This window comes from Microtus ochrogaster, chromosome 10, assembly GCF_000317375.1.
Source record: "Microtus ochrogaster isolate Prairie Vole_2 chromosome 10, MicOch1.0, whole genome shotgun sequence".
Classification (NCBI taxonomy): Eukaryota; Metazoa; Chordata; class Mammalia; order Rodentia; family Cricetidae; genus Microtus; species Microtus ochrogaster.
Genome location: NC_022016.1, coordinates 56,444,475 through 56,467,456, shown reverse-complemented (window position 1 = coordinate 56,467,456; position 22,982 = coordinate 56,444,475). Strand labels below are relative to the sequence as shown.

The window sequence follows — 22,982 nt, the reverse complement described above, 5'->3', positions numbered from 1 at the left end:
TCTGAGGGCAGCCATCAGTTGTAAATCCATCGTGGAATTCACTCAGGCCTTCAAAGGACATCAGCCAGAAAGGAAGACACTAGGAGATGAAACTAGAAAAGAACGAAAGAAAAAACAAACCACAAACCACCAGCACGGGAGGCAGGCCTCCCACTCAGGATCCAGGCCATGGCTTTGAGGAATTGCCCCTTTGTTTTTTTCTGTATCAGAAAACAGTTTCCAGTCTTCTTCTTCTGCTGGGGGTCACTTTGCCCTTGAACTTTCTCCCCCTACTTGCATTTTGGGCTTCTTTCCCATCTCTCATTGTCCGCCAGCTTCTCCTTACTGTGATAACATGTCTGAAAGAGTCACTTTAGGAAGTGAAAGTGGATTTGGGTTCATAGTTTTAGACATTTCCGTCCATTGCCAGTTGTGTTCCTGTTGATCGGGGGCTGGCAGTAAGGAAGTATATGGTAGCTGGGGGCAAGCTGTTCATCTTATGACAGGCAGGAAGCGTGTGCACGGACGGGCACACACACACACACACACACACACACACACACACACACACACGAGGTATGGATCAATGGTAGAGTGTTGGCCTAATCTGTGCGAAGCCATTAGATTGATGGGGGCAGGGGTAGAGCCCTAACATTCCCCTTTGAAAGCGCAGCCAATCATCTACTTTCTTCCCACCAGGCTCCACCTCTGTCTTAGTTAGGGTTTCTATTGCTGCAGTGAAACAAGTTGGGGAGGAAAGGGTTTATTTGGTTTACTCTTGCCTATGGCTGTTCACCATCAAAGGAAGTCAATACAGGAACTTAAGCAGGGCCAGAGCCTGGAGGCAGGAGCTGCTACAGAGGCCATGGAATGGTGCTGCTTACTGACTTGCTTTTCTGGCTGGCTCAGCCTGCTTTGTTATAGAACCCAGGAACTCCAGCGAAGGGATGGCCCCTCCATATTGGGCTGGGGGGCCCTCCCCATCAATCACTAATTAAGAAAATGCCTTACGGCTGGATTTTATGGATGTGTTTCCTTGACTGAAGTTCCCTCCTTTCAGATAACCCTAGTTAGTGTGTCAAGTTGACCTAAGACTGGCAAGCACACCAACCTAAAAGTTCTTTCACCTCTTAGAGCACCACCCTGAGGACCAAGCCTTCAGCACACTGGCCATATTCCAGCTCCGATACTGCTCGTATCTAGAGCTCTCCTGTGCCTCTAGCAGGTACTTAAGGGATCCTTAAGAGATGTGCAGTTTCCTGATGAGGTCATTCTTCTCATTCAAACTTCTTTGCTTTTCAGACTCACCGGCTTTCAGCTACCGGCCACCATAGTCAGCGCGGCCAGCACCTTGTCCCTGAGCCTCATCAGCGACTATGCAGTCAGTGCCCAGGGTTTCCGTGCCAGCTATGAAGGTAGGTGCCTCCCACTGCGACCATAGGCACCTGAGGTGTTGTCCTAGCCACGGGCAGGTCTGGGCGCCCGCCCAGGACACTGGATCCGCAGATCCAAGCCTGGACCTGCCTAATAATAGGAGTTAATAACCAGTAACTCAGTTACTGCCGCAGCTGCTACCTCGTTCCTGGAGCTTGGAGATTGCCAAGCTCAGATGCACTAGTTTATCAAGAGGGCCTGGGGATGTCGTCTTCTCTGCCCCGTTTAACTAGTTCTGGTGTGTTTTTAGTTTTTGAACTCTGTTCTGTATTGGAATTAGTTCCATGAGGTGGCTCAGATTCGTTTTAAAAATAAGAGAGACATAAATTCTAAGTTCAAGGAAATACGCAGCAGAGAGTGCTTAACACAGCCGCGGCAAAGAGGATGGTTCGTGTTATTGGGGGAAGAATAATCCATTCTTCGTTAATAGTGTGGATTAGGGCTTCTTGCCTTGAGCTGTACAAATGATTTCTGCTTCTCTTGGTCTGTTTAAAGACAGTGCTGGAATCCAAATTAACACTAATATCTTCAGATTAGACACTATTATTATTATTATCTTTATTACGTTAGTTTAGAAGGTGGATCCTGTACATCTCTGTCACTTCCTTGGGAAATTTACATCTCATTAATAGGCAATTGTGCTGCTCTTGGCTAAGACCTGCACCACGCTTTTGTGTTGAGATCATTAATAGGCGTGTTTTAAGACTGTTAATGATAATTAATAACAGCGATGACATAACACCCCAATAAAGCATGCCAATTACTCCAAAGCCTCCTCCTTTCCTCACCTTTATGAACTCAGAGTATAAGTGGTGCATTCCTGAATGAGATGGCAGCAACTTGGAAATCGATCCTACTGCTGTCTGAGAGGCCAGGAGTACCCCAGGCAGAGTGGCGGCTGGGGTCTGACTCCTTGGCAGGAGTAACCCAGCCGGGAGAGGCATGGGAACATTGTTGATGCGGTAACTGGATCCATTAAGGACTTCTGAAAAGATCTCTGGACTAAATACTCCTCCAAAGGCTCTCATGTATGTTGTGCAGGCTTTGAGCGGAGGGCTCCTGCCCTGTCTACATTACACTTCAGCTGAGGAGTTTTGACCCATCTCCATCCCCCTTAACTGAGGGCTCCTGGCCTGACCGGAGCCTCAGCTAAGCCCCTAACCTCCACACACCCGTCTTTCAACTAAGGACCCCTGAGATGCGTGCTTTAAAACGTGACCGCTTGCTCCCAGTACCACGTCTGTGACCTTGGCTATCTTAGCTGAGCTTTTAACTGGTTCTGCACGCAAATAATCTCTCCCTGGTTTACGCTTCAGGCTCCGTCTCGAGAGAACTCTCTTTCAAAGTTTCATTTTATTTTCTTCATTAATGTATATTCATGTACGAAGGAGTGGATTTCATCATGATATTTTCATACCCAGGCATCATATACTTGGACCATATTCGCCTCCCAAAATCTTTTACTGTTATTTTCTTTCTTCCCAGAATGCCCCCTTATACTTCCATTTTTTCATAGAGTGTGAGTGTGTGTGTGTGTTTGTAAAATCTGGATTCTACATATGAGAGAAAATGGAATATTTGTCTCCTGACCTGGGGTATTTTATTTAATACTCTAATCCCTAGTTCCACCTGTTTATGTGTGTGCATATGTGTATTTGGTGCACATGCATGTTTGGGCATGGACATAGAGGCCAAAGGTCAACCTTGGGTGTTCTTCCTCAGGAGCTGTGTACCCTGTTTTTTGAATGCACTGGCACATGAGATTTGCAAAATAGAATATAGGCCGACTGGCCATAAAGCCCCAGCGAGCCACCTGTCTCAGCCTCTCCAGAGCTGGGATTGTACATGCACCCCACGCGTGGGTGCTGATGTGGATGCTGGGATTCAAACTCAAGTCCTCATGCTTGCATGGCACACACTGTATTGACTGAGCCATCTTCCCAGTCAAACCACACAATTCCACCAATTTCATTTATCTTTATGACCCAATAAATGACCCTCTTATGGATGTATGCCACACTTTCTTTATCCATACATGTGCCCATGGGTACCTAGGCTGTCCCCATAGCTTGACTGATGTAAACAGTGCTGCTGTATTACACACAGATGTGCAAGTGGTTCTGCAGAAGGCTCACTTGGCATACTTTGGGCAAAGACTCGTCATGGATGCCATAACTGGGTCATATGGTAGCTGTATTTTTAGTTTTTAAAAGGAACTTCTGTACTGATTTCCAGTGTTTATCCTAAGTTACTGCATCCCCACCACCTTCCCATCAGCACTGGTGTCTTAAATCCCTGGTTATAGTTGCCTTCGTACTGAGTGACCTTGGAGAGACTGTTTGCGTTGATGACACTAGAGCGGTACCTGGATAGACCCTGGGAGTAAGGGACACAGGGGTCCAAGCTTAGCCCTACTTCCTCATGGTGTCCCTGTTCATCACTACTTCTGAATGTTTATCTGAGCCCAGACCTTCATAAGGCTTGAGGAAAGCACCTGCGCCATTGACCCTTGCCCCACTCCTCTGTCAAGGCGGCCTTCCACACACTCATCATCAGGCAGATCCGAGATCCCTTCGTCACGATGCCATAACTCCAGCTGCCATTTTTTCCCCCGTGTTCTCCATCCCTGTGCCACCTGCTCCATTTCCAAATGGCATCAGGGCGCCGCTCTCAGTGGCTCTTCTCAGCTGGCATCCTGCCTGTCTGGTATCAAAGCAAGTCTGATCCTCCCCCGCCCCCGCCCCCAGGGTGTGGAAAGCGAAGATAAGGAACTGAACTGTGGCTGGGGATTTGGGAGGAAGGTGAAGGCAGGTGAAGTGACAGCCACCACTTCAAGGCAGAGATCAAATGCTGCTCCTCAAGCTCTTAGAGAAGAGGGGTGCTCAGGGTGTAATCCTCGGGGGCAGGAGCGTGGGCTGAGCGTGGACCAAAGGGAAGAGGATCAGCGTGTATTAAGTGCTGACTGTGTGCCAGGCACTTTACAGACATTTTCTACTCTAATCTCCCACGACAAGTTTGCAGCCAGGCCTTCCTATCTCGTTCTTACAGATGTAACCAGCTAAGCCAAGTCGGGGGTCGGGATGGGCACGGTGCTGCTTAAGGAGACTTGATGGCCAGGGGCTTTAATGATACTCCTCTGTCACAAAAGACCTGTGTCTTGCACTCTGAGCCCCGCAAAACTCTTTGGGTAAAGGAGAAGCTACAAGTCTGTTTCTCAGGTAAGAGGATTGGAGCTAAGACAGTGACAGGGCACAGGAAAGCTGTCGTAGTTCCAGTGTCCCTCCTAGATGACCTGGGTTACCCCACAGCGTCAACAAATGTCCTCTCCAGGGTCTGGTGGGGGTCACCAGGAAAAATAGTTGATAGTAAACGTTGAAATAATTTTCAGTGTTGATGTATCTCAGGGTCTTTGTGGGATAGACATGAACTAAACATTTGTGTGCGTTCATGTGTATGCAGGTGTACACATGTGTGGGTATACATGCATGTGGAAGCCAGAAGACACCCTTGGGTGTTCTCCCTTAGGAGCCATCCAGCTGGTTTTATAGGCGGCGTCTCTCACTGTCCTGGAGATCACCAAATAGGCTAAACTGACTGGCTAGAGAGCCCCATAGAACCACACATCTCTGCCCGCACAGCACTGGAATTATAAGCATGCATTGCCGTACCCAGCTTTTAAACCACGGTCCCGGGGAGCAAACTCAGGTCTTTGTGTGTGCAAAGCAAGTACTCTCCAACCGAGCCAGACTCCCTACCTCCAGACTAGAAGGTTTTTTTTAAAAATCTATCCATCTAAAATTCAAATTTTATTTAACAGTCTGCATTTTAATTTGCTTCATTTAGACCCTTCATTTCCAGCCCCAAATCCGAAAGTGATTCCCCAGGAGTCCTTCCTCCTATCTTTCCTGCTCCTCCTTCTGGTACTGCCACCCTGCCCTGCTCTGCCTGTGTCCAGGTCCAGCCTTCCCTGTGTCATTCCAGTGTGCACACCACATACTCACACATATGCACACAAGGGATTATCTGGAGATGTGATTTCGATTCTGTAATCTGGCTAACGAGGTTGGCCTGTTAATAAAAGGCAGTTCCCCCCCCCTCCATTCTTCCCAAGGTCCATTAGAGAGGGAGCCATGGAGGTCTGCACACATCATAATTGTCAAACCAGTCATCATCTGCTCACTCTTAGATAAGGAACACCCGTGTTTACCCAACTTAAGGCCCCATCTAATTATCTTCAGATAACTTCTTGGAAGGCCAGTTGCCTGAGCCAAAAGGGGCTTCAGGAAGGTCCAATGTGTCCTCGGAAAAGAGAGCCTCATGTTTGCGGTAGCAGGCACAGCAGACTCGGGCCCGCTTCCCCTCACCTTGCCTACCCTGAGTGCTACTGAGGTTTAAATCAGTTTCATTGATTCAAATGGGTGGAAAATGAAATCTCATTTGCGGTGACAATTTACGTTTCTTTGATGATAGGGAAGGTGGAACACCTGTCACCACTTACTGGCCATTTGTGGATCATTTTCTAAATTGCCTGTCCCAGTTTTTGCTTACTTCTCCATTGGGGCTGTTAGTATGTTTCTTATCTCCTTTGCATATTAAGGATATTAATGTGGTGGCTTCTCTTTTGATGTGTAGCAGTTTTAATTTATATGTCACTAATTTAAAATTTTAATTAAAAAACTTTTTTGATGACATTTATTTTGGGCGCTGTGCTCAGAAAGGCCTTTTTTTTTCCCTTCCCCATGCCAAGATCAGATGAATATTCATTTAAAAGTTCATCTTATTCTCGTATGTGTATGTGCGTGCGCGTGTGTCTGTGTGTATAGGTGCTCGTGTATACCAAAGATTAACCCTGAATGTTGTCCTCAGTCTCTGCCCTGCTTGGTTTTTGAGACAGAGTCTCTCACTAGCATCAGCTGAGATTGCTTGACTGGCCCGAGAATATCAGGGGTTCTCCTGTCTCTACAGCTCCTATGCTTGGATTCCAAGCACACACTACAACATTTAACTGCTTACATGGTTCTGGGAATTAAACTCGACTCTTTGTACTTTTGACCAATTGAGGCCACTCCCCAAATCTTCATTCTGATCTTTTGTACTATTTTTGTTCTTTACTTTAAACCCCCCCGGAGGTGAGTGACACTTGTCTTGGAGTCTGTGGCTGCCTCCCTACACGAGAGTAATGTTCATTGTGTCGGTCCCTGGAGGTGGGAAGCCTGGACCTTACCCAGTGTGACCCGGAGCATCCCCCAGATGCCTCTGGCCTCGCTTCCCTTGCTTCATCCTCTCCCCTCCAGGCCTCACACTTGCCAGCATTCTCACAAGGCACTCAAGGACAGTGTGAGGTTGTTTGTGTCTATCCCAAACTGGGTATTGTGCTTGTGAGCACATCAGACATGTCAGTGAGGAACCAGGCTGGTGGAGACCTTCAATCCCTGCACCCTAGGAGCTGAGGCAGGAGGATCTCCAAGTTTAAAGTGTGCCTGGGCAACAGAGTGAATTCCAGGTCAGCCTGGAAAAAAGATACAGAGGACTGGGTATGTAGCTCAGCGCTATAGCAAATGCCTCGGATGTGCAAAGGCTCTGGGGTTCAGTCCCTAGTACTACAGGGAGGAGGGAGGGAACGGAAAGAAAAAAGCCAATTAGATGAAAGTCCAGGCCGGCTTGTCATGGCTGACCTTCATGTAAATATCCTGTAGACACTCTGCTACTTGGAGAAGAGAAGTCCATCTGAGAGCTGGGGCTGGGTCAGTTTAGATCTATTCAACAGAGGTGATCCCCAAAGAGCTATTTCTTTGTTCAGTGTAACTGGTCTTGGCTGCTCCCCATCCAAGTGCAGGAGGAGTCCTCAAAACCCAGACCTGTCCTCCCCCCATCCCTAAGGATGGAGAACTCTTAGTTTTGTAAACTCTCTGGTGATCGCATGGGCGAGGTGGCACAGGACAAGGCCGAAGAGCCTGGGTTTGGGGTTATGTTTTGGGTTGTTTTTGGATTCCTGGAATCCTACGCCTCCTTCAGGTCTCCCTTCCCTCGACCAACTTATTCATTTCTCTGTGCTCCAGCCCTGTATGGCTATTACAAGAAGAGTGTTTCTTTAAAAGCATCTGTGTATGCATATGTGCATGTATGATGTGGGTATGTGTGTGTGTGTTCGTGTGTGTGATGCAGATGGACATGCCAAGGTCAGAGGACAACCTCAGGTGTGGGGCCTCATCTTCCACCCTGTTTGACACAGTCTCTGTTTGGCCACGGCGTACACCAGGCTGAGCTGCCTCCAGTGTCCACTTCTTGGCTTTTGTTGTTGCCTCCCGTCTCTTGTTGGAGAGTAGAATTACAGATATGTACTGTGGCATCCACCTATCACACGAGCCCTGGGGATTGCAAGCACTTTACCCGTTGACGTCTCCCTCGCTTTGGATGGAGTCTGTCTAAATGAATGATCCAGTGTGCCAAACCGGCTAAGTGCTGAGCTGACACCACGTGTTCAAATTCCACACCTGACATCGTAGGACAGATCATTGCCTAAGCTCAGACACTCAACTCCAGAAACACTATGTATCGTTACCTTCAGACTCAAGACAAGTGTCATTTCTGTGTCCATGAGGGCTCTGTCTCCCTAGTTCCTCATAGGTACACAGAAATAGCCCAAACCTGGGAAACAGACACTATTTGAGAACATCCTTTATCCTGGACGTTAGTTAAGAACACTCAACTTAGCTCTGTAGAGCCACGGCGAAGACTGAGGAGAGGGCAAGGGTCACAGGAGACACCTGGCTCGGGACCTCGCACCTGGTCAGTGTTCATTCCCTGCCATCTCCCTGACTAAGTCACTCTCATCTTAACCTTACCTGGCTGAAATTCTCTAGGAGACAGAAGAAACAGGCCAGCCCCACAGAACCCGGTCCCAGGCTCACCCTGAATTTACATAAAATCCTTCGCCCAGCTGTTTACATAAAGAAATCATCTATCCAGCTGCTCTACTCGGAGAGCCTGACTGTGGCTTCTCATGAGGAAAAGCAGAGTGAAGTTTCCATCCAGGATTCCTGGCCCCACCCAGAAGCTGGCCTGCTGGCCAGGGATGGAGTACAGTCCCTACCATGCAGCACCCTGGAGCCAGTGAGGCCAAGGCCAGGACATCGGTGCCACTTTCTGCATCAGTGATGCTGGCTTTCTAACCAAGGCTCTTATGGCAAGTTCATGAGTCCCTAGAAGTTTGGAGCAACCAATGGACAGACAGACAGACAGACAGACAGACAGACAGACAGACCGACCGACACGATATTAGTCCACAGAGTTCACAGATGCCCCATGTCTCCCCATATTGCCCTACATCACTTGCAGATCTGAGCCCAGAACGGCTGGCAGTACATATCACATGGTTGGTGGTAGATGCTCTAGCATTAACTGAGCAACTACTGACTGCAGCCATCGGAGTCTCATTTCACAGTCCCTGTTTGCACCCTTGGTCCCTCTCCATCCTCCCAAAGGGGTGGGTGAGGAAGGAGAGCTGTTTCACACAGGATCCCAGCAGGGTGTGCTTCCGTTCCTAGGGGTCCAGGGGTAAGTCAGCTGTGGTACCTCTGCCTTCCCAAACAGGGCTGAATAGTTGGAGATGGGAGCCCTATGAGAGCAAGCACGGGGACAACATGTGCTTTTGTGTCTCCTGGAGATAGGTAGCTTGAAGGTGACATCACGGTGCCACTGAGCTCCTGAGAAAGCTGGGCTGCAGAGCTGGAGCCCAGGACATTAGGGCCCCAATCTCCCTCCACTTTCCTTCCTTCCAGCAATTAGAGAGCTGATTCCCCTCCCCAGGAGCTCTGCTCTCTCAGACAATTTCCTGGTCCTGAAAGAGACTCCAGTTCTGGGGCATTATCCAGATATCTTGAAATTGGGCTAATGGAAGCCATTTGGTGCTATATGGATATGCAGTCTGAATATGCAATTTGCTCCATTCAGGTCATTCCTGGCCAAAGCAGCAGGGCACAGGTTCCTGAGGGGCAGAGGTGACCAGTGTCCATTTTCTCAGCACAAAGACCAATGTGCGCCTTTTAAGTACCTGAGTCCATTCTCCATGGCTCTGCCTCGAGAGCGGAAACATTCCTTCTAATCAGGGCTTCGAATTAGCAAATTAATACACGAGAGTTATGACCTTTGAGATAAATTGTACGATGCTTCTCCACACACTGGGGGTTGGGATGACTTTCAATACCACGTCTTCTTTGAGCGCACAGATCATTCCTCGTGCCCCTTGCTGGCCTCATGTGGGGTGGCTGTCATGTGATACTGTGGTAGCTCTAGCCCTGCCCTGGCCATTTCCCTGTCATCATGTGGGGGAGGAGGTCAGAGGAGCTGGCGCTGAGAGGTGGGGTAGGAGGAGCATGTGCAGCGGTGGAGTTGTACGCCATGCTTCGCTCTGCCCCTTCTCTTGTTCATCCACTCAACGTGGTTTGCTGCCTCAGACCGCCTCCCAGAGGGCATTGAGGTACACAGATGCAGAAGCAGCCCCTCCTTTTGTGAATTGCTGTGTCTGGGAACTGAGAACGCTGGGGTGCGTTACGAACACTGGCCGCAGCTAGATAGGGCTGCTCACTGCCCAGACTTCCCTCCTACCAACTGGGAGACCTCGGGTGACTCGCCTGACTCCTACACACAGCGTATTTGCAAAGCAGAGGTGGTCACCCCCTTTTCCGCGGGATGTAAGGAGGATTCATAGTTGGGGCATGGGTACAGAGTCACCGTACAGCCAACACTAGCTCTGTCCCACAAGGGAAATCTACACCTACCCCTGGCTAGTGCCAAGGAGATCCAGGTTAGGACGACTATGCCCTTTCTCTGATGTGCCTGCAGCAAGACAATGGACCTCTCAGATCCTCTTGGTGACCCTTGGGTGACCCTCTTTCTTCTGAGGGGCTGCGAGCATCACTACCAAACCGTGGGAAGTGCCTAACTCACCTCATGTTTGACTCCTGATACCTGATAGTTTCCCTGTCAAAGAAACTACAGCAACAGGTTGTGGTGTGCTTCAGGAGTGGAAAAAAAAAAAAACAAAACCTTTTCTTTTGTCAAACCTTTGGTCAGCCTTGCGGGTTTTTCAAAGGCGAGAGCTGTCACCTACTTTTTTTGTTGCTCCCGCTGTCACTCCTTAGTGCACAGCTGGGGCCCTGCAGTAGTAGCTGGTGCGTGCCTCTCCTGACCTGGATCCCGTGTGTCTGGGCACACGGTGCTGTTGGACAGATTGGCCCCTTGAGTACGTGGCTCAGTGGATGGAGTACAGGCTGAGCAGCCGACTCTTTGATCTCTTCTTCACCGTGAGCACACTGCTGCAGGACTGAACCAGAGTCACAGGAGCGGCGGCCTCACTCTGAGCCTTACCTGGCTGTCAGTCAAAGCCTGGAGCATTGGCATCCCTTCCATCCCTCCCTCCTCCAACCACACAGCCCACTGGCAAGTCCTTGGATAAGACAGCCTGTCTCCCCAGTCATCCTTCAACCATGCCAAGTCCCCTCTCCTGATTCCCCCAAACTCCTCTAGTCTCTGCTTTATTCCAATCCAGGAGACCGCCTCTGTGCCCAAGATCCCCCACCTATATGATATCTTTGCTCCCCAAACCATACTCTTAGTCCTGGGCTTTTGGCTCTCTTTGGCTTCTCCATTCCCAGATCACTAATAACCAGAAGCTTCAGAGAGTACCATGCTTGGAGGTCAGGGGTTGGGAAGAAAATTGACAGCTCCCTCCCTGTTCCGCTCCAAGTCACCTGGTCTCCCGACTCCCTTACCACAGATGATGGTAGGAAGTCCACACCATGGGCTTGTCGTCAGGTATTCATCACAGGGACTGTCGTGGATTAAATGCTGTGAGGACAGCTGTGTGTGCCCATCCTGGGGCCTGGCATACAGTGTATGGCAGCTTCTCAGTAAATGCTGGGTAAATCCCCACGGGGAGAGTTTCTAGTCAAGGCAGCCGAGGAGATAGAGCCAGCAAATCAAGACACAAGAAAACCATAAGGCCGCTTAGTTATCAAAGACGGACAGGGCTGGCATGTGACTCAGTTGGTAGAGTGTTTGCCTACTGTGCAAGGAGCACCAGGATTCATCAGCAGCACCTACAGAGGGGGAAAAAAAATCCCAAAATAGCATTGTATCCCTATAAAACTAAACTACCCCCCCCAAACTTTTGATTGGTATAATGCTGGGACAGCTGCAGAAAAGGGGGGGGGCACTCTGGCCCTGGTGCTGGTGGCGATATAAATGAGTCCTTTGGGACCATAACCTGACAGCTGTATATCAAAAGTCATAAAGTGCTCATAGCAGTTGACCCGCTAATCTCCCTCCAGGGAGCAAACCCTACAGAAATAATTCAGCAGCAGAAGAAAGTTCGGTGCACGAGAGTCCTGGTCTCAGCATTATTTATAATGATGAGGAATTGGAAACTGTAAAAACGTCCAACAATTGGGGAATGGCTGGGAAAGTTATGGTGTGTCTGCCTAACGGATTTACATGGCCATTTAAAAGTATAATGGCATGACGGAGAAATCCAGAACGATGTTTAGGATATGATTTTCAATGACAAAAGTGGAGCACAATGCTTCGCTGTATTTATCGCGGCCGTGTGAGGGAGTCCGCTGGCAATGGGCAGAGTGGGGCGGAGAGGGAGACCATCGAGGGGATTTGAAAATGTTGTTAAAGTGTGTATCTTAATGCATGTGGGTGTTTAGCCTGCATGCAAGTGTGTACACCGTGTGTGTGCGCACGTGTGTATGTATGTATGTGTGTATATGTGTGCCTGTGTGTGTGTATGTGCATGCATGTGTATGTGGTGCTTGAAGAGGCTAGAAGAGAGAGTCGGGTCCCCTGGAACTAGTTACAGACCGGTGTGAGCTGCCATGTGGGTGCTGGGAATTGAACCCTGGTCCTCTGGAAGAACAATCGGTTCTCTTAACCACTGAGTCATCTCTCCAGCCCCCTACCAAGGTTTCTTTCTTTTTTTTTGGTGTTACCTGTGTGATTGGTAGCTGCTGGAGCTAGCCCACAGTCAGAACAGAAACCAGGCCCAAATGCAGCAGCGAGGAAGCCCTCACGGAAGAGGGAAGGGCACAGGGCTTTCATTGGCAATGCCCACGGCAAGAGCCAAATGTCTTGTGGCTTTATTAGCAGCATTTTAGACTGCAGGTCCTGGAGAGATAAATTCCGCGGAAAGAAATTCACACGATAAAGCCCTGATAAGCATCAAGGTGCTTCAGAGAGTCACGGGCCCTGCTGCCAGCGTAGGACCCAAAGTAGAGTAGATATTTGAGAGAAATGAATGAGGGAAGTAGTAACCTCGTTGAGAATCATTAAAGATCTGGGGGTGACCGATGAGTGTGTCATGGAGAAAACAAATGTTCTTCCCGGATTGCTCCAGAGAGCAGAGTCATGTCCGGTGGTTGGAAAGGCACGGGAAGGCGGGTCTTGTCCTGCAAACCTGTATGTCGTTCTAGGAATACTTGAGAGACTAAAGCAGGAGCATCTCAAGTTTGGTTAAGTTACAGAATGTGTTCAAACTAGCCAGGACATTTTAGTTTGACTCTGTCTCAAAAATTACAGCAACAACAAAAAAAAAATCTGGGGATGTGGCTCAGTGCTGGAGTGCTATAGTTTCAGTGACTGTAATTTAGAGTAACTGACTAGTGAGGTAGTGATTTCCCCATCTCTGGAGGTAATCAAGCAGATATTTGGTTGATCAAGGCCTGCTAGGGAAGCCATTGGTATCCATCTCAAACTAATAAAGAAAATCTCTGCCAATTAAATTATGGCATATCCTTGAAGGTAAGACTCATCCTGTCTTGTTTTGTCTTTTTAAAAGCTATTTCAGTGTGTGTGTGGGGGGGGGGGGAATCAACACAGATGGAAAAGAAACTGAAGGGGTGTTTCAGAGGGTCAGGCAACTTCAGGACGATACTGTATAGCCATGGAGGATACATGGTGTACTAGAATGGTCCGCACATAGACTGTGTACCCTCTCAGCCTCAGTTTCCCGCTTGTAAAGTGGAGATGCACCAAAGCAGATAGGCCTTGCAGAACTCTCCCAAGGACTAGGAAGCGGCAGGAGAGGGCAAGTTAGCCAAATCATTTCCGAGCTCAGCAGGTGGCCATGTTAGCATGGTGTTCCCACAGGGGAGAGTACCATGGCAACTCTTACCTCCCTGCAGCCTCAACTCCTTGAGGCAGACCTCAGTGGCTGAATCTTAAAGAATAGGAGTCGGGCAAGGGCTGAAGACGTGAATGAGGGAAGGTTCCAGAAATGAGGGTGGCCTGACCAAGGGCCTGGCAGACAAGGCTGGCCAGCGCTATGAAAAATTTTCTCCTTAGCCTGAACAAGAGCAGGAGAGGGACCTAGGTCGGTGAGGTCTAAAGCCTTTGGGCATGGAGGATGCTCCCTCTGCTGACGGGTCACCATGGCCTGGCTCTTGGAAGCCAAGGAATGGCGGCATCAGGCTTGCCATAGGTTTGCTGTGGTATTGAAGGAAGGATGGCCAGTGGGCTTCCACATGGGTTGTAAACCTCTCAGTGATCCTGCAAGGTGGTGAGACCTGAGCTTGGCCGGATGGTGGGATATGGGAAATGGAGGCACTTCCTAGGCATAACATCAGAAGGATTTAGCATTGCCCCAGGAGGCCAGGCAGCTTCAGGGTGCTGGGGGGGGACATATGTGACTCCTCGCTCATTTCATTCGAGCTATGGGTCCCTGGACAGGGCTATAAGACCAGTGCATGAGCCCTGGACACGTGGAGGGCAGGAGGAGACAGAAGCCCTCGGGAGGCCACCGCAGAGATCTAGGTGGCAGGGCGAGAGCTGTGCAGGCCCTGTGTTTGGTTTCCAGAATGGGGAACGGTCCAGGGGACAGCCAAGCCAGCAGGGCAGAATGATGGAGCCCACCTAGTTCCTGAGGATTCCATGTTGGCCAGGTGCCCAAGGGGAGCAGGGATCTCTGTGGTGGGGCCCCCGACTCGGCATAATGTGGGGGTGACTTCTGAAGTTGACATGAGCCATAGAGCAGTGGTTGGGCACTCCTGACACCCTGGAGGTCTAAGAAGAGAGGTGAGCTGTAATTTTGAGTTACCGCACCAAGGCTAGATTTAAAGCAAGAAAGAACTCACTGGAAGGCAGGGGATGGCAGCAGAGTCCTGAGGGAGGGTGAAGCAGGCTTAGGAGGAGGCAGGGCCCCTTCTGCCCAATTGCGGGCTTCTAAGCATGCTCATAGGTTCAGAGGCAGCCTGTGTGTTGGGGAGAGCTGGCTGAGAAACCCAGGAGTCCTGAGTTATTTTCAGTTAAAATGAAAGGAGAACATCAAGGATTTATAACTACCATTCATTCACTCATTCATTCATTCATTGTTTCATGCGTTTATTCATAGTTAGCGCCTCACTCCCTGCCTACAAGGCATCGAGACGTACTGGAAATAGTTCTGAGAAACGTGGATCTTGCCCAAGCTTCCAGTCTAATGAAGGAAGAGACGTTAAACAGATAACCCCACATTCAAATACCATATAAATAAATATCAACAAGTAAACGAACATACGAATATGCGAATATCTTAGCTCTGCTTTTATTCTTGATAAGATTTTACTTTGTGCGAGGCCTCGCATCTGTGGGTGCGATAAGAAAGTTAGTTTGAAGCTGGCTGTGTTTGGGTGAGTTTTTGGAAGATGATAGGATGGGGCTGGGTTTTCTGTTCCTGGCCACCAGCGACTCCCGTCAGACAGCCAAAGCCCAATGATATAACCCAGGTCACCTTAGCGCTTCTTCACTGCTACTCGCTGAAGCTCCTCCTACCCAGTCCCAGTGCTTTGGATGATGGGAGCCGATATGGCACAGGTGAAAGCTTTGGTGCTGGAGCCAGTGGGGGGGGACAGCTTGGGAATTGAAAGGTAAACTGTTGCTTGTTGTGTCTTCTCCCATGGTAATGGAAGACTAGAGGTAGGAACCTGGGGAAAGATAAACGTGAGACACTGAGTGCCACAGGCAGCTGTGGGCTTTGCTCCCCCCCCCCCCCATCGAAATGAGCCACTGGCGAAGGAGTGCCAAGAGCCAGCGGTGAGTTTCAGAATCCTGACTCTCATCACATGCTTTTAATAAAGCATCCTTGTCTCGTTGGGTGAAAAGACAACTTTAGGCTTCCCTAAGGCTCAGAATATTTGGACTCAGACTACAGCTTGGCAGCCAGTCTTGAGGAATACTCATTTGCTTATCCTTTCTTTAAGAACTGTTTCTCTCTCTTCTCTTCTCTCTCTCTCTCTCTCTCTCTCTCTCTCTCTCTCTCTCTCTCTCTCTCTCTCTGTGTGTGTGTGTGTGTATGTGTGGTGTGTGTGTGTGTGCATGCGTGTGCACATGCATGTATGCATGCAAAGCCAAAAGACATACCTGCCTAAGACATGGTCTCCTGTTGGCCTGGAATGTGCAAGTCCTGGGTTGGCTGGCAGGTAAGCTTCAGCAATCTTCTGCCTCTGCCTCTCCAGTGCTCACACTACAGGCATACCCCCACCACACCCAGAGTACTTTCGTGGGTTCTGAGGATCAAGCTCAGGCCACAGTGGCTGCACAACAAGCTCTTTACTCATTGAGCCATCCTCCAGTGCCATGTCACCCCCAGAGCTTGGTCTGGTCCTAATTTGGGGTGGCAAGAGAATGCAGAAAGGACAGTGACACTAAGGAAATGGCAGACACATGGGTGTGGAAAAGCTGGGTTTGGGTGAGTTCTGCACACTTTGATGGAGTCCAACTAAGCTCAGTGTGTTTATTATGTACACAGCACGGGGAGAGGGGTCTTCTTAGGAGCTGTCTGTGGGTGAGCAGACTCGGGCTGTAAACATCTGGGAACGGAAAGCTGCAGTTGCTAGTCTTTGCATCCGCTGGTTAATCATTCATAAACACCCCGATGTGGACAGAGGAAGAAAGCCTTGCCAGTTCCAAGCCTGACCCATATAGGGAAGGCTTTGCCAGTTCCTCATGGAGCTAAGGCATTGGTCCTTGACATGCACTTGTCAACAATATACAGTCACTCAGGACGTCATCTGCTCCTTACACATCTGCTCGGGCCTCCCTCTGTTTCCCACACCCCCGTCCCTCCCTTGTCTTCCCTTTTACAAATTATGGCACACATTCATGGTGGGCAGTGGGGGACGGATTACAAAGTCACAGGGTGAAAAATTAAAACCATCTGTTATCTGACCCCCTGTATAGCTATAACTAATATACTGTTCTTCCACGCATCTGTGCATAAAATTAGAAATACATATGTACATATGTATATATAAAACACTTCCACATATTTATAGTATTTATATTGCTGTAATTATTTAAGCAGTCCCCTGTGTTTAAGATTTAGTGTGTTTCCACTTTTTCCCTGATAGATAATGCCGCAATGAAAAATTCCTGTACATAAATCACCGAGTTGCATCTGATTATTTCCTTAGAATAAATCCATACAGGCACAACGACTTCAAAGACTTTTGCTGTATGGTTTTCACATTGCTTTCCAGAAAGATTAATATTCTTACCAGCAACGTATACACATTTCTTCCCATCCTCCCCATCTTTCAACAATGATGCTTCAGTTCTTGGGTTGGGGCTGGGAAGGTCTTCACCATCAGGGACCAGCGGAAAGCTGGGTCAGGCAGGAGATGTTGACCTCATCCTAGCCTCTGTGGGAAACTCAGCAGAAGTGTCATACTCGAGCCATAGCCCCGATTTATACTTTGTTCACTGAGATCGTAGTGGCGTGCTCCTTGAGAACTGAGGGTGTGTGTCCTGTGGTCTAGGGAGTGCTCCCTAAGGACTGAATGAGTACTTCTAGAGTGCCAAATGAGTATGTTCCTTGAGATCTGAAAAAAGTACTCTCTGAGGACTGAGGTAATGCTTTCCAGGACCAAGGAGTGCTCCCTGAGAACTTGATGATTGCTTCTTAAAGATTGAGTGGGTGCTCCCTAAGAGCTAAGTTAATGTTCCCCGAGGGCCGGGAGGATTGCTGCTTTGAGATTAAGTGAGTACCTCCTGAGGATCCAGAAGATGCTCCAGGTGGCCCTGCCACAAAGGGCACCTCCAGGGTCTTGAAGTCTAATCTGATGCTCAGGAGTATCCGAGTCTCAGAAATAGGAGCCTCAGGCTGGCCAGGCCATTCTCCTCCTCATCTTGGATGGGATTCTGGGCACTGTCTCTAGTGTCATCTTTTAGCTTCTACCATAGGCTCCAACTTGCTTGAGTGGGGCATAGGGTATGACTCCTCCTGAAGTAGATGCAGCTTCCAGAAGCCTGCAGCTGGTCTGGCCCTAGTGGAGGTCACCTGTCATGGACTGAAGTCCAGCACTCGCGTTTCTCACCAACACTTACTCACTTCCTGGGCACATCTGTTCTTCCATCCTAGGGCAATTAGGGGTGCTTGTGTGCCCCTCCTGTTGCCCGTGGTCTCTGCCTAGACCATGCGTTTCTAGGTTCTTGGTGTCTGGTTCCAAGAATGGACTCAAGGAAAATAATACAAAAATATTTTATTTGGATGCAAAATGAGGCACAGAATTGATCCACTTCACAGGGGGCTCTGAGTGGGATTTTTCTCAAGAGGCCCCTGGTCACTGGGGCTTTCTTTGGGGAGTCCAAGAAGAGGTGTGATTGCTAGGGATGGAGGAAAGTGGTGATTTTCCATTTTGATTGATAGGCCTTAGTTATATAAGGCTTTGTTCAGTGTGACTGCCCTTTCCCATGATGCATCTTATTTTAGCCATATGCATACCTAATCACATACAGGCATAAGGATGTAACAAATGGACTTGGAGAGATGACTCGGTGGTTAAGAGCACTTTTAGCTGTTTCAGAAGACCTGGGTTTGGTACCTAACATCAATGGTGATCCAATGTCTTCTTCTGGCTTCTGTGAGCTCTGCATGCATGTGGTACCTGTTAACTGATGAAGGCACGCATACACACACACACACACACACACACACAAACACACACCCCACATTTTATTTATTTATTTTTAAAGATGGCAAAGAGGGCTTTTTCCCCCTACAATGTCAGAGTACACAATTTACTTTAGCGTACATGCGCTCCAAACCAGTACAGTCTGGATTGGTGCACTGTTTCTATCTCTACAATATGCTTCAGAATATGCTTGACCATGAAAGTAGGGTTGCTAAGCCGGAGCAATGGCTCAATGGTGAAGAACACCGACTGCTCTTGCAGAGGACCTGGGTTCAGTTCCCATCACCCACCCGGTGATGCATAGCCACCCATAACTCCAGTTCCTGGGGATCTGACCACCTCTTCTGGTCTCCACAAGTGCACAGATAGGCACATAGAAAAAAAAATACCTCACACACAAAATAAACAAATGTCTTAAAAAACAAGAGTTGCTGAGGCTTGTCAAGAGCCGCAGATAGGAGTGACTGCCACACCCACATTCACCGAGAAGAGAGCAGAAATCACTGTCTGCCTAAATCTGAATGGGAAGATTGGTGGTATGTGCCTTACTTCTGCCATCCTTGATCTCAGATGTCACAGAAGACACCACTGGATTGGTAGAAGGGACAACACCTGCCACCGTGATAGTGGGTATGATTTATGCTCATCTCTAGAAGAGGGGTGCCTTAGTCTCAGGTATCAGAGGAGAAGTAGGTACCAACTATGTACCAACTATGGGAGAAAAATCCCTGAGCTCATCAGGTCATTAGGGTCCCAGCCTTGGTGGCCAAATTCAGGTAAATTTCTGGTGTCAGGGGAGCTGCAGTACCAGCTGAAGAAAAGGAGACAGGAAGCCAGGCACACACGGGACTGACCCAGTGAGGAGAGAAGGATGCAGCCCAGAGGACAGGACCCTCCTAGTTCATGGTGCCAGGCCTGTGGCCACACAGCCAATGTAGGCTCCACCTCCCAATGGCAGAACTCCCGTTTCCGGAGTGCCTCAGAGCCATCAGGGGCTGCATGGAGAACACCTGCTCCTGAAGTGACCACAGGTCTGCTGTAGAGGGAAGCTTGGAGGCTCCCCAGCAGTGAGGTGTGAGGAGTGTGAGCGTGTGTGTGTGTGTGTGTGTGTGTGTGTACACATGCCATAGAATAGCTTCACAGGTCTTTTCTCAGATGCTGACTGTTTTGTTTTTTTTTTTGTCTGTTTTGAGATAGGGTCTTTGATTGGCCTGGCAGTCTCCAAGTAAACTAGACCAGCTGGCCATCGAGCTACAGGGTTCCACCTTTTCCAATGCTGGCCATCCTGCCTGACTATCTTATATGGGTGCTGGGAATCAAACTTAGGTTCTCTTGCTTGTATTAGCAAGCACATTACTGACTGACTGACTTATCTACCCAGCCCATTTGGAGGCATTTTGATATCACTGCTTCTCTCTATCTCCCACACCAAACCCTCTTCGAAAGCCTGGGCACTGTGTTTTTACCCCAGAGGTGGCCCTATAAAATACCCAAGCAGAAGTTTGCACACACCCTGCCTCTGGCCAGGCAGAACCCTCACACTCTCTCTGTGTCTCTTGGCTGAGACAGAGAAATTCTCCAAGGCAGACACGCTTTGTCTGGTTCTATTTCCACTTGGGTATTTCTCCATTTCACCCCTAATTGGCCTCCCCATTGAGATCATTTTCCCTGAGCGGGGACTCAAGCTCGTGAATCTCAGTATCAGTACACACATCCATTGATGGAAGATCGTAGGAGATGGTGCCCCGCTGCAGCCTTTCTGCGTCGACGGCCATAAAGAGGTGATTGGCAGATGACCCATGAAGGACAGCAGGCCCTGGCATGCCCCTCCTAACGCAGAAAGGATTGAAGGTGTCCATGGAGATCTCTCTCAGAGCATCATGTTCCATGGCGTAGGGGACAGTTGGAGATGATCAATTGGATGGAATTACGATGGCATTTGAAGAGGCTGCAGGAGAACCTGGACCCTGATTCACACCATCTGTTCCTACAAGGTTCCCTGGGGGAAACCCACTCCTCCAGGATTCCAGTGTGTGCTTCCTGCCCTCCCAGATCTTCAGTGGTTTAACCCTTGAGACACCGAAACATCTTAGAATCCACAACTCTAGCCCAGGCTCGAGTTGTCTACCTCTTTTTCTTGCGGAAAGGCTCTAATTAAATTGACATTGCATGTCATTATCGAAAGCATGCTTGAATCAAGGAAATATGGTAGATATTCAAAGCATGAAGCTGGCAAAGAAACCCTTGATTACTAGATAAAGCTGGGGTTCCCAGTGCTCCAGCGAGCTGGCGGGGTTCCAGTGAAAATGCCTTTGGCCTACTTTTGTGACAACTTGTCGTGGCGCACGAGAAAAAGCTGCTGCAGAAGAGTATGCGCGAGAAAGGGGCTCCGTTGACTTAGTTTCCAGGGCAACTCGTTTCAGGAACAGCTGTATCCATGCCACTCCCTTGTCCATCACGTGGCTTTACTCTGTCTCTCCTTATGCCAACAAGGAGGACCCTGGAACTTTAGCTTATGTGAGCCTAGAAGAGAAAAGTCCTATACAACTTGGTCTTGGCCATCTTGGGTCACGTGTCACACCTCAGAGAAAATCACCGGAGGCTGGGATGGGAGGATGTCCTGGCTGGGATGTGACCTGTCTCCTCAGGCCACATGTCCGAACCTGTGGGTTCTAACTGGTAGCATTGTATGGGGAGGTTGTGGAGTCCTTGGGGATGCAGGTGGGGTGTGACTCACAGGTAGGGGGCCTTTCCCCATCGTAGACCAGCCCTGCCTCTGGCCTGAGCCTTTTGTTTTCTTGTTGGCCACTTAGCGGCTTTGATTCCTACAGGATCCTCACCCCACAGCTGTCACCTTTTCCCCTGAGTCCCCTGGACTAATATCCCCTGAGTCAAAAATGACCCCTCTCCTGCCTTATGTTGTCTGGGTCCAGAGTTAAGCTGCGGGCATAGCAATGAGAAAAGTAGCTAACACGTTTGTCCCCTCCGATGGTGTCAAGAAAGCGGAGAGGGTACTGTGATTTGATTGAAAACATGTACAGAACCGCCTGAGATGGGGTGAGTCTGTTCTCTATTGCAAGACACGTGCTGAAGAAACGAAGCAAGAGCCGTTTGCTTTGAATTGGCCTTCTGGAAGAGCTGAGGACAACTTTCCACCAGAGACTTGCTTCTGGACTCCTGCCTGAAGGGAGGCCAGTTCAGCATGGAGCACCCAGGGTGCAGGTGGATGAGAACGCCTCCCATGAGGGACCAGATCTGGGCATATCCCCATAGAGGGAGCTTAAACCAGGCTACAGGCAGAGGAGTTACCATATCTTCCCCCGAAGGGGAAAAAAAATAAGCAGGATGCTGCGGCCAGTGCCTGGCACCTGGCACCCAATCAATAAATGGGAGCTATTATTATTGCCCATTAGGGATCATCCCTCAGTGCTGGCAGTTGGGGCATGATGGATGCAGGCTGGGTTTGTGTAATGGGGGTTATTTATTAGTCACCTTGTAAGGAGCAATGACAGTAAGGCACAAAACCAAGTTCCTGCAGAGGAGTCTGTCTCATAAAAACCAGAAGCCTCTGTTTTGCCCTGGGAAGCAAGAGCACTTGTTCTCGGAGATTAATCCAGCGCTGCTGGCGAGACCTCAAGGGGAAGGAGATGTGATTCCCACGGATCTCAGCGCAGCTTCGAGAGTAACGCTCCTCCAGTCCCTATGCACCCAGGACCTGGGCGCTGCGGGGCGGGGAGAAGAAAGGAAGCTGTAGGAAAGGGAGGTTGGGAAGAGTCGGGGGAGTCCTCCAACCCCGACGGACTTCTTTGCTTTTCCTGTCTCAGGGCAAAGTCCCAGAGGTGACACATCTGTCAGTCCAGTCCACTCCTAAAGGCTGGGGGAGTCAGATCTCCCCACCCCTGGTCACTTGGCATTGGCCCTCTTCCTGGTCCCCTCGAAGAACCTGGCCTCTGAGTGGCTACTCTTGACCCACCTGTGCTGCCTTCAGACCAGCATGGAGTCTGCAAGGTCCTGTTTTCAGGAGCAGATGGAGCAAGCGTGCATTTGCGCAGCGATGCTCATTTAGGGGTTGAGAATGGCCGCCAAGTCCCTGTGCATGCGATCAGGCCCTTTGCTAATTATTCGCTAATAACTAACTGCCTAACAACTGCTGAGGACCTAAAGACAACAACCAGAAAACTCTTCCCCAAAGAACGTGGGGGAAATTTAAATTTATGTGTTGTGTAGAAGAGAGCATGCAAATCACTTGCAATTAGCGTGCAACGAGACTTGCTGGCCACTCTGAATATTAACATTTATTAAGTACTGACGTTGCTCTGGCACACGCCGATCATTATCTTGCTCGCTCCTCACGGCTGCTCTCCGAAGTAGATGCCGCGAGTTCTCATTGTCCCCGTTTGACAGACGAGAAGAGCGAGGCACCAGAGACTAGGAGATGAGTGTGTTGGGTAATTTCCCTGTTGATTGTGGCCGACACCTGGTAAAGGAAGGATTGATTTTGGCAGCCAATTCTGGAGATGCAGTTCCTTCTGGTGAGGAAAAGCGTGATGGCCGAGGTAGCTTGATAATCTGTGGCAGCAAGGATGTATAGCTACTGCTCTCAGGATACCAACCAGGAAG

At 49.3% G+C, this 22,982-nt stretch overlaps 1 protein-coding gene across 1 annotated transcript in view; it reads left to right on the top strand.

Moving 5' to 3' along the window:
• The window catches only part of LOC101999605 (CUB and sushi domain-containing protein 2), a 514,736-nt gene that overhangs the window by 119,910 nt on the left and 371,844 nt on the right, over nt 1–22,982 (top strand). Inside the window, exon 3 of the mRNA XM_026782281.1 lies at nt 1,282–1,394. Coding sequence (XP_026638082.1) covers nt 1,282–1,394 — 113 coding nt within the window. The remainder of the gene's footprint in view (nt 1–1,281; nt 1,395–22,982) is intronic.